This window comes from Barbus barbus, assembly GCF_936440315.1.
Source record: "Barbus barbus genome assembly, chromosome: 8".
Classification (NCBI taxonomy): Eukaryota; Metazoa; Chordata; class Actinopteri; order Cypriniformes; family Cyprinidae; genus Barbus; species Barbus barbus.
The window spans coordinates 25,348,631-25,364,094 of NC_136736.1; the positions used below are offsets into that span (position 1 = coordinate 25,348,631).

The window sequence follows — 15,464 nt, forward strand, 5'->3', positions numbered from 1 at the left end:
TCGCAATTAAATGTTACTTCCTCAAGTTATTTTCGGAGGACATGAGAGGGAAATGCAAATTGTGTTTATGAGTCCCGCGATTGTATTTTTTTTTTAATCCAGTAATCCCCTTGAGGAAAAGTACCGAAAGTAAGATGACAGTGTGCTGGCAGCTATTAGAGTTTCATCCTGAGAATTGCTCTCTGCTGTGTGACACCACCTACTGTGACACAATTAAACCGTAATGAGTTAATATCTTCTTGGCTTTTATTGAGGTTATGAGTCACCTGCATCGTAATGCTCATGTGATGCAATGTCCATGTCTGAACCATGTGCGACTTGATTAAGGGACGTGAGATAAATCCTCTTGGAACCTCTTTCAGGTTAAGGGCCATTCACACTGACAGGCACACTGGGTTCAGCTACTTGACTGCGGTATCACATGAGCTCCGCCTTCTGCCTCCATTGGTAGTTACCACATGTAATTGCTCTTTTGTGTAAACTTTAATACTCATTGCAATTGAATAACTTTTGGTTGCTTTACCATAGCAAACCACTGTTAATATTTGTTTTTTAGGTGTTTTAGCAGGCGTTCCTGATATTACTGATGTCTAATTATATGCACGTCCATTGGTTGGTGTATTGCTACTTATTTGCATAGTTTTATGCAAACTTTCTGGAAATTAATGACTCATGTCACCTTGTCACTGTATATTTCTATAAGGAGTGTGAAATTTTATATTTTTGTTTCTTTAAATGACCACAATTTGGCCATATGAGACAAATTTTGCAAATCCTAAAAGATTACTCTGATCATAGACCAAAATCTGTAGTCTTTGACCACTAGTTTGACTTGTTTGTCAACAGACACTTAATGACCATTAAAATGTTCCCTTTTCTTCTCCTACGACGACCGTCAAATCAATACCATTAGGAACCTAATGACACAATTAGAGCGACAAAAACCAACACTTTCTCCACACACATCGACCCATGTTTCATTTCAATACAAGCCATGATCAAAACCGAACATGTCACCAAATGATAACGTAAAACTGATGTAATACTACTTGTTATTAATGAGTCTTGACTTCTTGTACTGTCTCATATTACTGACAGTTGAGATCCAATCATAAAGGACCATTATAAATCATATAGTGTGCAGCTTTACTTGTTTTTCTATATGTGACCCTGCACAACAAAGCCAATTTTTTTTTAGAAATTGAGATTTATACATCTGAAAGCTGAAAAAATAAGCTTTCCGTTGATGTATGGTTTGTTAGGATAAGACAATATTTGGCCGAGATATAACTATTTGAAAATCTGGAATCTGAAGGTGCAAAAAAATCGAAATATTGAGAAAATCGCCTTTAAATTTGTCCAAATGAAGTTCTTAGCAATGCATATTACTAAACAAAGATAGACTTTTGATGGCAGCAGGAAATTTTCTAAATATCTTAATGGAACATGATATTTACTTAATATTCTAATGATTTTTGGCATAAAAGAAAAATCTATAATTTTGACCCATATAATGTATTGTTGGCTATTGCTACAAATATACCCGTGCTACTTATGACTGGTCCAGGGTCACATATCTGAAATCCTTGAAACAAGATAAATTCACTTGAGAAGTAGAGTAACTGCATAAGACATTAAGACCTGTTTCAGAGAATGCATCTTTAATATAAGGTAGGTTCGTGGTTTTTAACGCACTTACATTTAATAAAATAGTTCACCCTAAAATGAAAATGGTATTCATTTACTTACCCTCATGTTTATATTTTGAATATCAACCTTTGTTTAACACTGTTTATAGAATAAATAAATAAATAATTACTACTACTACTACTACTCATCATCATAATACTACTACTACTAATAATAATTATATGTCTATACAATAATAATATATCTTCCACAGAGAGTCTTGGAACAACACAGGTAAAAGTAAATGATAATGAAGTAAATGAAGAGAGTAAATGATGACAAAATGACAATATCCTTTTAAAAGATGCATTCTCTGAAAATAATATCTTACGCAGCGTTGCGTGTATTATTTATTTATTTACAAAAATAGCTCCAGAGAAGAATGAAAAATTATTTGACACTGTAAACTTGCATCACACCTCGTTAAAGCTTCCCGTCATCAGCGGAAACAGCTTAACCTACATGCGTTGATGTGTCCACTCGCTCTGTCCTAGTTACTTTTGTCTTCTGTCTGTTTAACTACCTTCAAAATCCATCCTTTGAAGTACACTGGGCCAACAAACAGAGAAAGACACTGAGGGAACAGGGAGCGGGAGTTGCTTAAAGGCATTAGCGAAGGGTAAGAAAAAGAATTGCCATCTCTTCTCTGCTCAAATGAAGGATAGAGTGGTGGCCGCTAATGTCCTTCGACAGCTAAAGAGGAGTAACTGCCAGCTTGAATTTTCTCAATTGTGATGCTGCTGTTGGTTCTGATTTAATGCCAAATACCCTCTTTTAATATTTGCTCGAAGCTACTAATTCAACTGAGCGTCAACAACAGCACTGCCATCATCACTATAATGTCTAGCTGTGCAGCACTATGTGCTTACGTTTGTGTGGAACATGAAAAATAGAATTACTGTGGATTATAAATCATTATAAACAAATACAAATAATAATTTCTCTATTAAATCAATTTCCAAAAATATAAACCGCACACCATGTGCATTAGCAAACATTTTTAACGTTTTGATCACTATGCTCAACTAATTTATTTTATTAATTGAGATTTAAGTATAGTATTAGCACATTTGAAGTCAACATATTTTTGCTCTTAACACAAAAAGGTTTCTTAGGTGGCTAAATTATGCTGCGTTACAGACGTCAAATGGTGAGAAATTATTTAAGCTTACAAGCACTAATTAAACGCTCTTTGACAACCAATTAAACAAAAAAAAAAGTTTTAATAAAGTAGATGCGCCAATAAATGTGCATTAGAAGCTTCAGGGCAGGGTTGACATTATTGTCTATGATGACAGCTAATTTAGATTACATCCTTTAAGGAAATCTTTGCTTCCAAGAAAAATGTCATGGACGTTATCCCCCAGTTCTCTTGTTTGAAGTTAAATAAATATGTTAGTTCTGATATTGGAACGAATTTAATTGGATCGGTGGTAGCAGAGTTGGTTTTAATAAAGAAGATTATAAACCCCTTTCACGACCTACCCGAAATAAAAGTGGAAAAAATCTAATATTTGAATATTCCTTCACAGATTTCAAAAGAAAGAGAGAGAGAGAGAAAAGAAAGCAAGTGATAAGGAGAGAAAAAAATTTACTGAAGGGGACAAAAAGAGGACACAATCTGCTGAGGTGCGCGCAACGGCCTCAAGAGAGGTATCATAAACGGAAATAACAAATAACACACACACACACACACACAGATGAAAACCTTCAGGATACGATCCTCAATTAGCAATTAAAAATGAAAACTGTTCATATAAGCAAGAAAATGTTTCATTTGATTTCAATTGATGTACACATGCTCACAGACAGAGCTCGCAGTGCACGACAGTGGGTAATAGTTTAGTTTATTTATCTTAGGTCAAACATGCAGTGCATTACAGTCAAACTGTAGTTGAATTCATACACGAAGCCCCAGAAGAATGGCAGCTTTTTTTCTTCCACGACATGATCTTATTTAATCAGGAAGCTGAAAAATAGTGAGAAGGAAAAAGAGAAGAGTGTCATCGATGAACTTTTCACTAACTGGAAGTGAAATCATCATCTAATCATTACGAGAAGATTTCTTTAGACTGAAAAAGGTCATTCACTGGAGTCTCTACAATTACCAACAGCAACCACAGTTGTACTTTTAAATGCAATTTATTTGATTCATTAGCTAGTATTCTGCCTAGGCTGATGTACATGAACACTACATCAAGTAAAAGGACTGTTCCAGTAAGAATACATTTCAGTGCTTTTAAAAGAATCTGTTATGTAAACAAAACTTTCTTGTTTATTTCCATTCACTGACTCATTTTTCATTCAGCAAAACTTGTGAAGACTTTGATAGCTTTTCTTTTCTCCAAAAACTGACTATACAGCAATATATCCTTGATTTGTTGTAATCATGATGCTTATACACTATCTATTAAATTTCTTGGTAAATATATATATATATAGAGTTAAAGAAATTGGTTGTGATCGAAATTGGTTATTGATTATAACTGAAATATTAATCACTGAACAAATCAATGAGCAAGTCAATGAATGAATCAACGAGTGAATCTGAACCAATCTTTTTTGCAAATGGAATCAAATGATTCAACTCGCTTAATCAAAATCACTATCTCTGCTGTTCCATATTACCATAGCCATAATAGTAACACATTTTTACCTTACACACAATTGTGCTGTTTACAGAAATATACTTTTAAATAATGTCTATGGGATCAGCAACAGTTTAAATGTGTGAATGTGCATCTTGTAGTTTGTTAAAAAGAGGTTATTCTAACAAAATAATAATTGTTCATTGTTTGAATTGTAAAGTTGACCAAATTTGCCATTTAGCAGTTCTAGGCAGATGAAATTGTAGTTTGTTACTGATATAATTCATCTTGAAGTATGCTCCATTTAAACAGTACTTTGCAAATACAATACAATACCTCAGGGTGTGTACTGTAGATGAAGAGGATCATACATCTTTTATTAGCTTAACCTTTAATTGTTTAAGTCAGTTCTCAAGTTTTGTCTGGTAAACTTAGGTGTTGTAAAATAATTTTTAGTTTGTGGGACAACAAAGGTAATAAACAGTTACTGTTAATTTAGCGTAATTTCAATTAAAACTAGGCAGAGTGATACATTAAAATCTATCTTAAAATTATATTACAAAAACAAATACTTAAGTGCAACAAGAGCAAGTTTGAACAGTAATAGATCTTACCTGTAAGGATAACCATGATATTTTGATCTGAAGATGGACAGAAGAAAGCTAAAGAAGAACACCACTAAACCAAGTCCAACAAGACAGATAACTGTAAAAACAGAAAAACAAAAGCACAGTGAGTGTCACTCTCTTAATGAGCTGAATAATGCTTACATTGATGAAACTTAATTAGTATGCTGCAATGGTATTCTATAATGGGATTAAGCCGTTGGTGAAAATCGCTTTTCATGAACTTTGATCTAGGATAATCCCAAACAGCCATTTTAAATTAAGCCATTACTAATGAATGAAACAATAATCACAATTTAAATGCTTATAAAACATGCTGAGTAAGCTGCTTTGTTCCTCAGATGAGATAGTGCCCGAAATTTGATAATCTGCTGAATTATCTATGGTGATATATAAGGTAATTTTGACATAAGGTGATTTTAAAGATTAGTCAATGAAGCCATAAACACTGCACTATTGAGGGGGGTGAGAGAGAGAGAGAGAAACAGCCGATTTCATCAAGGGAACTAAAATAAATCGTCTATAATACTGCATGCTCAGAGAATTTGCAGGATTTAGCATGCATATGTAAAATCACATTCATTTGTGCACTGCTATGACAAATGCAATCTTTAATGCATCCAAGAAAGTCAGGAAATCCCATCAGCCTTTTTTTTTAGATTGTGGTGAAAAACTCTGATTGGGCAGTAAGTCATGTTCTTTAACATCTGGTTGTAAAATGATAACCTAAATGTAACAGTTTGTTTTATTTTCGAGATCCATAGAAACTCAACAAATCTATTTAAAATTTTCTAACGTCAAAGCTAGCATTTGACAAGCTGTTCATATGAAGAAGATATTACAAGATGTTTTTACAAGATTTCAAATAGTGAAAAAAACCCCACAACAACCTTGCAAATGGAAAACGTATTGATCCATTACTCCCAAGGCCCTTATATAATCAAAAGTTCTTGGAAAAGTTATTTTTCGTTCTTCAGTTATAGGGTAAAAAGACATTCGGAATATGCAAGCAGCGATATACTGTTCATACACATTCAGACAAGATTCTGGTGTTTGATTGCAGCACATTAAAGAACTATCTTATCAAAAACAGTTTGTATTAAGTTTTTGAGGTGGCTAAATAATTCTCAATGTTATAATATGCATAGGTTTGACAAAATTTGAACAAAGTGTTGCAATTATTTTTGCACTTATTAACACTTATTTTTGGAACACATTTTCACTATTAACTAAGGGTTTTCCCTCAATAAACTCCCAATTTGCTACTTATTAATAGTTTGTAAGGTAGATGTTAAATTTAGGTATGACATGGGATTAACGGATCTAGAATATGGTCATGCAGAATAAGGCATTAATACAGTATGTGCTTTATAAGTACTAATAAACAGCCATAATACTAGTAATGAATGCTAATAAGCAACTAATTAAAAGTGAATAATGTTCCCTAAGCTAAAGTGTTACCTTATTTTTTTATTTATCCCCCAGTTTTATAGACAAGGCTTAAAGCTAGTCTGAGACTAAAATGCATGCATTTCAACTGAAAGAAACTTGCACTGAGTGATCTTAAAATGTCAGATTCATTGTTTTGCCTCAAGATACCCATCAGTTATGTTTTTATCTAAGGCATATATATAAAAGCTACTTAAATGTCCTAAGTGTACTATGGTATAATCCTGGTTTAACCTAAACCCTGTCTGTGAAACCGGGCATTTATATCTCTAGTTTGTATATCAGTGTAGTGTAAGCTGTGTTCAGGAGTGTTTAGTACAAACTATGGGGGAAATGGGTGACTTGTCAGAGTCAGACACCAATGCTAAAATGCAAAAAAGATGGTCTCATGATCATAAAACCTGAACAGTTGAAGCACCGAGATAAACGGGCCAGATAGATCACCTGACTTAAATTTGATCAAACCACCATGGCCATTTTTTGAGAGAAGAGTAAGACGCAGATTCCCTCCTCCAACATCTCTAATGCAATTGGCAGATGTTCTGCTGGACAACCTTTAACTGGAGACTATTGGTGGCAAATGGTGGTAAAACACCTTAAATTATTTCCCAGGTGTTTACATTATTTTGTACATCTTTTGTTCTGGGTATAGAGAAGAAAGTTCTGGGTTCTTTAAAAGCACAATATGGTTTCCATAAGGCTGTGTGTGTGCGCGCGTGGGAGAAGTCAGTGTGTAAGTAGTAAACATTAAAGAGTGAGGCAGTGGCAGCTGCTGTTTAGCTGAATGAGAAGCTAATCAGAGCTTAATCAAAGTGTGTTAACCTCCTCAAAAGAGGGGCACCTCCAATTACACCACACCGCCAGCACTGTTCCTCTCCAGATTAGTCATCCAGAAACACCCTCTTATCCTGGGATCACACCCTCAGAATACACACACACACACACACACACACACACACACACACAAACAAACTGAGCTTTTAATTTAAAGTTTCAGTATCAACTGAACTTCCCCTGAAGACTTGTTTTCAAGGCTTCATGCAACAACGTTTACTCTGAGACCTTGATGTTCTCGAGCCTATTATCATTTCCCTGACACGTTACACAAGCCTTCCCAGAAGACACGCTGTAGTAGCCGCAAAAGGACTCTGCATTGTACAAAAATGACGAACATGACTAACTGAGATGTGACATTTAAAAGCTGCTAAACATTTACTTTCAGGGTCGTCTGTGTTGCAGGGTAACTAATGTGATGTTGCGGAATAACGGCACACTGGTGCAATCACAATTGGCTGACTTTCCTACAACTGCATGGAGCAGCTTGCTGTAAATGTTTTGGCGGGGGGAAGTGGGGATTGAAACTAAAGTGTCGCTACTCTGAAAGTCCTCATTTAGCATCTTCCTATTTTAAATGCTTCGAGTCGGTGTGTTTCCATGACGACCACTGGGTTTGATCAACCACTCACTGTGCAAGTATTCTTATTCTGCCTAGTAGCAATTAACATTTTAAGTCACCAGAGGTTTATTTTGCAGCCTTGCATATGTACTTACTGTTTCAGATAGAAGTAAAAATAAAATCCAAAATTATACTAAAAGAATAGTTGAATAGTGTGTTTTTTTTTGGTCATACAATGAAAGCCAATGGGATCCAATGTTGGTTTAGACCCCAAAATATCTAATGGGTTCCACAGATATCTAACCAGTCACACAGGTTTGGAATGACATAAGGGTGAGTAAATGGTGATAGAACTTTAATTTTTGGATGAACTGTGCATCACTAATTAAAATACTAAATAAAAGGCCTCATACTGGAAGTCCAACCTGGGCTGTCTTTATCTATCAATTCTTCGATAGGTAGATCTTGTCTTTCATAAAGGCCAAGGTCAATTATCTTGGGTTGGTGAGCACTGGTTTAAATTAACACTCCATGAAAAATACTATTTGCATGTGTACACTGAGTTTTAGATGTTGAGGTATATGATTCTTATTTATCATCATAACATGCAGTTTATTACATTGCAGCTTTTTATTAACACATACCAAACATCTGGACCACCTATCTGCTGCAAATCCAGCAGATAGGCCTCCTGTTGTGAACAGTTTCAAATCCTTTTACCTTGTTTTTATCGTTTTAATACACATTTGCCTCTTGGACTAATCATTCATTTGTGTTGCAAAACATTGAGATTGTCACTCTTCGCTAGCTTTTGCACTAGTTTTTACTAGTGAGTGGTTTATTTTCTCCCTAATGGCACAGCATACAATAGTTTGCCTTTGGCTATGCATTAAATATAATTTTTATGATGATAAGCCTAAGATATTCCATCTGCTTTCTTTACAAATGCGTTTAATGCGGTATAATGGGCTATTCCCTCTAAACTGTGTGTCCCAAATGTATTAATATTCTTTATTGAATGTATGTTAAAGAATATTCAGAGTTAAATTCTAGTGACAGCATCTGTAGCATGAAAGTAATTAATGTTGGCCCAATAATTTTGGCTCCTTAAGGTGTAAACAGTAAGTTGTTGACAGAAATGCACTTAAAAGTCTATGAATCAAACCACTGTCTGCCACAGATTACTAGCAAATAATTGCTATCTGCTGTTTGAACCAATGGTGTGAGTTTTCGGAGGGGCTATTTGTTTATCTGACCAATGATAGATGGGGGAGCTGCTTGGAAACAATCATTATTTCTGCAGTTGCACACTTGTATTGTATTTAACCTGGAATATTAGTTTAATTATAGGAGCTCTCAGTGATTGAGTATTTTGTGTCCTGAGCAAAACAAAAACAGACACTCGGTTTAGTTGTTGGAAGGCAGTGGATAGGATTTTTCTGCTTTATAGGTCGACTTATCTAACCTTGTTGGAAAAACAAAGTCAATATCTATTATAGTCTCACACAGTGTTGCATTACTCAAGCATTTTACAGTGTATTGTTTTGACTGGTGCAAACAAACAGCATGTTTTTTTTTCTGTTCGGTAAGGACCTGCATACAAGCTGACTGCCTTGATGTGATCCATCAATGCAATGTGCTGTTTGTCCTTTAAATATCTTCAGTCACAAAGCCTCACCATTTACCATCAGCAAATACTTTTGTAGAGGCATCAATAGTAAGATTAATTAAAACATCTATTGTACATAGTGTAACAAAACTACTACTTTGTGTCACATAATAGTTTCTGGATGACATCTGACACGGTGTCTGTTCTGGAAGTGACCAATGATGCTAAGATGGTGAGGCTGTGCATCCCACAAAATGTTTACTAACCAAGAACCAATTAGGTTTAAGCTAGAGTAGACTTCAGCAATGGTAAATTAGGAGATTTTGTATCCTACTGTATTTTCAATGAAAATGCATAGGTATAAATATTGACTTATAGGCTGTTTTAGAATGGTAAAAATAGTACCTTAAGTTTTTTTTTCAGACAATCCCCTGTGGCAAACCTAGTGAACACACAGGGTCTTCATATTTTCACATGTAAATGAGATATGCAGCAAAACCATTTGAAATGTGTGAGTACCTTTTTATGTATTTATTTGTTTTTTTAATTACATATATATATATATATATATACACATATACATATATAATATACATATATATATAAAAGGGAGATTTATTTGTCTAGTTGTTGCCCCTGAAACCCATAGTTTATTCCAATAGAACCCAAGACATGGCATAACAAAGGTAAGGCCAACCCCAAACATAAATTAAAAAAGTACACAGGACAGAAGTGAACACAGATTACTTCAGACACCATATCCTTATGAGTAAGTTCATCTCTGTGACATGCGCTCAAAAGCACAAGCATATATATATGCATGCCTATGCATGACACACACGCACGTATCTCATCAGTCAGAACTTATTACTTTAACCCCATCACATAAATTAGTCAGTGTGCCCGTCTCATGTACCTCCAGTGGCTGACAGAGGGTCAGCCAGCAATGCCTACAGAGCAAACATCTGCCTCAGCTACAGAGTCTTCCTCCTCCTCTCACACCTCAAGGGAAGCGCTTCAAGATGGGCACGCAAACCTGCTCTCTTCCCCCTCTCTCTACGCATAATCTATTCATCCTTCAGTCTCTTTCTCTGTAAAATGACCTCTCGCCACACCGAACGTTTCTGAGACTGACTGATGAGATTATAATAATGTAGATTCATATATGCATAATGGTCAATTAACAGTGACAGGTGTAGGAAAAGCCCAGTGCTGGGGAGACGAGGTGCCACCACCAATTTAATTATCCGCTGCGCTAATGACCTCTGACCCCAGAGCCACAGCCTGGTGTGGGGGATGATGGCCGTGGCAAATTTGGGTGGCATAGGGGAAAATGTGAGACACAACCTCTGGAGAGAGGAAGTCAAGAAGGTGTATGTCGCTAAAACACCCGCTAATGTGAGCTTTATGAAGGATATGAATCATTTTAAAACATCCACCTGTCTAGATCAAGCCTAATCTTATATAAAAACATCTTACTGTGAAACCCTAGATTTGCATTTCCTGGAGGAAATAACAGAGCTTACTGTAGGATTTAGGCTTTGGTTCTGTATAAATGAAATGCCACATCAGATCTGCTTTAAACATTGCTGATGCATTAAAATCACATAATGTGACACCATCTTTGGAGTATAAAGACAGCTATAGATTAGGGCCGTGAATGTTTTGGTTGTCAATCAAATTGTTTCATGATTCACTGAGTTTTGATATATTTCAGAAGCATTTTTTTTTTTTTTTTCATATTCAGAATGATCTGATTCACAACTACTCAATAATGCAATCCAAATATCCACTACAGCTGTTTGAAAAAAACAAATTTAGATATACATTTAATATGTATATGTTTTATAAATTGCACACTATTGTAACAAACTACAGTTAGCTAGATTTTAATTAGATTTTTCCAACATAAATAGTGATTTAAAAATTATATTTTAAGATTGACGGCTATTATCAAGATCAACAGATATGAATCAACAAGATTTATAGTTCCAAAAAAAGACTAAATGATAATTCATTATGCAGATAAATGTTACAATGCCATCAACCTTCTTTTCAAACTTACTCTCACCCTCGTTTGGACCACAAAGTTGTTTTCCTGCATCCCGGCAACAGAAATTCAAATGGTTGGCGGGTGGGGAGAACACTTGGTTGAGCACTGCACGTTTCAAAATCGGAACCCGGTGCGGGTGTTTTTATATCACTGTAGTTCTGATGGAAACCGACTGTTTTCAGAAAATTTTGAATGTCATTTTCATTTAATCTTGCATATAATGTCTGATAATGCAGTGTTTGTGAGCGCAGTGCTGCTTTGTGTACAGCGCTACCGGGGAAACCTATATATAAGTTCCGGGTTTGATGAAGGCCCACCTTCCGAAAAACAAAATGTGTTGTGATTGTATTTATTTATTTACTTATATATAGTGGCAATTAAAACCTATGAGAATAATGTTTCATTGTTTTCATAAGAAGAATAAACACTAAGATATAATTATATTCACAATTTGCATAGGTCCAATTAGGTAATTCTGTTCAACAAACAGATTAATTCTAAATCAGCATTACATCCATTTCAAGCTCAATTAAAACTGTGTATTTTGAGTGGTATTTAGCAGGAGTTAATAACACAAGTAGGGTTAAAAATAATGTGTGCATCACATTTAAATGGAGCTACGTATTCATGACTGCTGAAACTCCTGCCTTACACACGATCACCCACACAAACACAAATTGCAATTACCACAATTATACACTTATGCTGACACACACACAGAGTAATTACAAGCATTTGTCTCCCAGCGTATTGCATAAAGAGCTTGCGTCTTTTTCTTAGCAGTCTAAAATCAGAAACAAAAAGCACTCCCATTGTTTGTCATGGAGGTGAGTTTGAAACCAAGACAAAAATAACTCATCATTTACATAACTCAGCATTTACATATTACCCATAATCCATTGGCATATCAAAGGTGGGGATGACTCTTTGGAGGTGGGACGGAGGCCATCACATTAAGTGGTCTCCACAGCTAATGCAGTGATAATACATGGAAAGCTATTCATCTATCAGAGTGTGGAAGCGATGCTTGTCTTTATGGGAACCCCTGAGAAGCACTTCAGTAGGGGGAAAGGGAACGAGTTTGATGTGAGAAGCTCAGATGAAAAAAAGAAAAAAAGACAGTCATGTAACGCAAACTTATAAGTGGGACAGAGACTCAAGCAGGAGGTGATACCAGGCCACACACACATACTGTATTCAAAACGCATACTCATGCTCACAGTTATCAGCAGCCAAACATACACATGAAAACACAAAACAATAAAACACACAATATCAATATGCAAAAAGGGAAAAGTATGCTGCTTTTGATGCTTTTATGCCTCTTAAAGAACACTGAAACCACAACTATGAAAAAAATACATCTAATTGAAGCTTTTTCAGCATATTCAAAATGCTCTTTTTGACAGAATCATAGAAAGAAACTAGATATTTTACACTGTGCGAGTGCTGGTTGCCCTTGGAAGACTCAAAAGCTATGGCTGTGGGTGGCAGGCTATTTACTGGGTGTTTATTTAACTGTGCACTTTTAGCCCTATGGACCCTAAGAAAACAAACTCTCTTAAAAACACTGTTCACACTCTCACTAGTTTGTTTAATTTAAGGAAGGAAAGGACGTGTGGCCAAGTATGGTGACCCATACATTTAACCCATCCAAGTGCACACACACAGCAGTGAGTAGTGAACAAACACACACATCCGGAGCAGTGGGCAGCCATTTATGCCGCGGCGCCCGGGGAGCAGTTGGGGGTTCGGTGCCTTGCTCAAGGGTCTCTAATCGTGGTATTGAGGGTGGAGAGAGCGCTGGACATTCCCCCTACCTACAATCCCTACTGGACCTGACACTCGAACCCGCGACCTTTGGGTTACAAGTCCGACTCTCTATCCAGTAGGCCACGACTGCCCCCTGTTTGATATCCAACAGTGTACATATCAGTTCCTTCTCAGTGTAATTTTATTTTATAATTTCCTTCTCAGTGTCAACTGATATTCTGTGCTGGAAATGACAGAAGTGGAAATCACTTTTTTTTTTATTTTTTGGAATAAAATGGCAAACTCCGTTGTCGTGTTCATTTTTACACTTGTAGTAATATTTTAGCATAATTTGATAAAAGCCAAAAAATAAAAATAAAAATGTGATATTGCGAAAAAACCCGAAAAATAGATTCTGATCAGTGATATTTACCTTGATATCTGTTTTCTTCACAAATTAATAATAATAATAATAATAATAACAATTTATACATGAACTATTTTAATGGTTTATAATGACTTCACTCTGCTTATTTTATAATATGTTTTACAAATGTAATAATAATATTCTCATTATGTATTGGCATAAGTCTAATTGAGAAAGTCCAATAGCAAATATAAATGCATGGGAATACAATTTTTTTTCAAGGTAGATTAAATGATACGCATATTATATAACTACAAAATAAATGAACAAATAAATAAATCAAAAAATCTAAATCAGAATATATCTATATAACAATAATTTTGAAATAATTATAATATGCTGATGTGTTGCTCAGTTTTTATCAGTTATTACTGATGCTAAATTATTAATAATGGTTCTTGTTGTCAATGTGGAAAGTGTAGTATTTCTTTGTTTTTATATATATATATATATATATATATATATATATATATATATATATATATATATATTATATATATATTTTATATTTTATATATATATATTATAAATGCCTTTATAATAAATGTCACCTTTGAGGTATTTAATTTGGCGTTGCTAAATAAAAGTTTTATTTTTATTATTTAACCTTTATTAAATAACTTTTAATCTGTAGAGTAAAAATGCTTGAAGCTGATTAAACATTACTTAATTACATTTGGGAAATTACAAGTAGATTACAGCAGATATGGTTATGGTCCCTCCTTCAATTAGATATACATGTATTGTGAGCTTTATTACTAAAGGCTAAGATTTTTGTAAAAACCCTAACATGAGTAATAATATGAGAAAAAGAAATAGAAATATAACAAACTTACTCCTTCGTTTGCCCACGTCTCCCTTAGAGGTGGCGGCTTCATTCAGAAGGACCATTCCCATGGTGATGGCCGCATCTGAGATTGAAGTCAAAGAAAGAACTGGCAGCATGGATGTGGCTGGTTTGCAGAATAAACACCTAGGGCCTGATACAAAGCTTACCGAGTACCTGTAAAATTACTGCTCGGTCTGGCAAAGCATAACTTTAGCACAACTGGAAATTTCAATTACTCTGGACACAATGGAAACAAGACACTCTTCAACTCTGAGCACACTTCAGCTGGGAGGTCTCCTCTAGCCTGGGGGAAAGCTAGGTGTCGGTGAGAGGAAGACAGACAAACATGAGGTGATCTGCCAGAAGCTACCCTCTCCTCCAGCAGCCGAGCCAGACAGTAGCAGAGGATCTCTGTCTGTCTGCTCACACTGTACCCATCAGGCCCAATCAACAAACCCACGTAATTACAGGGGAAGTTCATCGAAGTTCAGCGACACTCGGGAGGACATGCCCAACATGGCCAGGTGAGCAAGTGTGCATAGAGCGTTTGAGCGTTTCTAAGGATAAACATAGAAATGTGTAAGAAGATTTCAGACAGGAGCACCTTGATGGATTTTGATAACCAGAGATGAACAGACAGCAAAAACTACTATCTACTATCTGACTTTTTGACATAAAATGATATTTTTAGTTGACAAAATGTATGTATTCTTAAAAAATGTAAAAGTTTCAGTAAGATTTTGTAATGTTTTTGAAAGAAGTATCTTATGCCTAACAAAGGCTGCATTCATTTGATAATTAAACAAAAAAACAATAATATTGTGAAACACTATTACAATTTAACTATTTTAAAATATTATTCTTTAAATAATAATAATAATAATAATTTAACAACAACAACAACAACAACAGTAATAATAATAATATATTTGGAAACAGTAACAGTAAGATTTTTTATAAAAAGAAAAATAACAGCATTTATCTGAAATAGAACACAATTTCTTTCTTTCTTTCTAAATAAACAAGCAAACAAACAAATCTTACTG

At 35.0% G+C, this 15,464-nt stretch overlaps 1 protein-coding gene across 1 annotated transcript in view; it reads right to left on the reverse strand.

Moving 5' to 3' along the window:
* Positions 1 to 3,519: 3,519 nt before the first annotated feature.
* LOC306874418 (dolichyl-diphosphooligosaccharide--protein glycosyltransferase subunit TUSC3) overlaps positions 3,520 to 15,464 on the reverse strand; it is an 82,951-nt gene continuing 71,006 nt past the window's right edge. The window contains exons 8-10 of the mRNA XM_079424454.1: positions 14,426 to 14,498; positions 4,892 to 4,982; positions 3,520 to 3,658 (exon numbers count right to left, since the gene is read on the reverse strand). Coding sequence (XP_079280580.1) covers positions 3,643 to 3,658; positions 4,892 to 4,982; positions 14,426 to 14,498 — 180 coding nt within the window. The 3' untranslated portion in view covers positions 3,520 to 3,642. The remainder of the gene's footprint in view (positions 3,659 to 4,891; positions 4,983 to 14,425; positions 14,499 to 15,464) is intronic.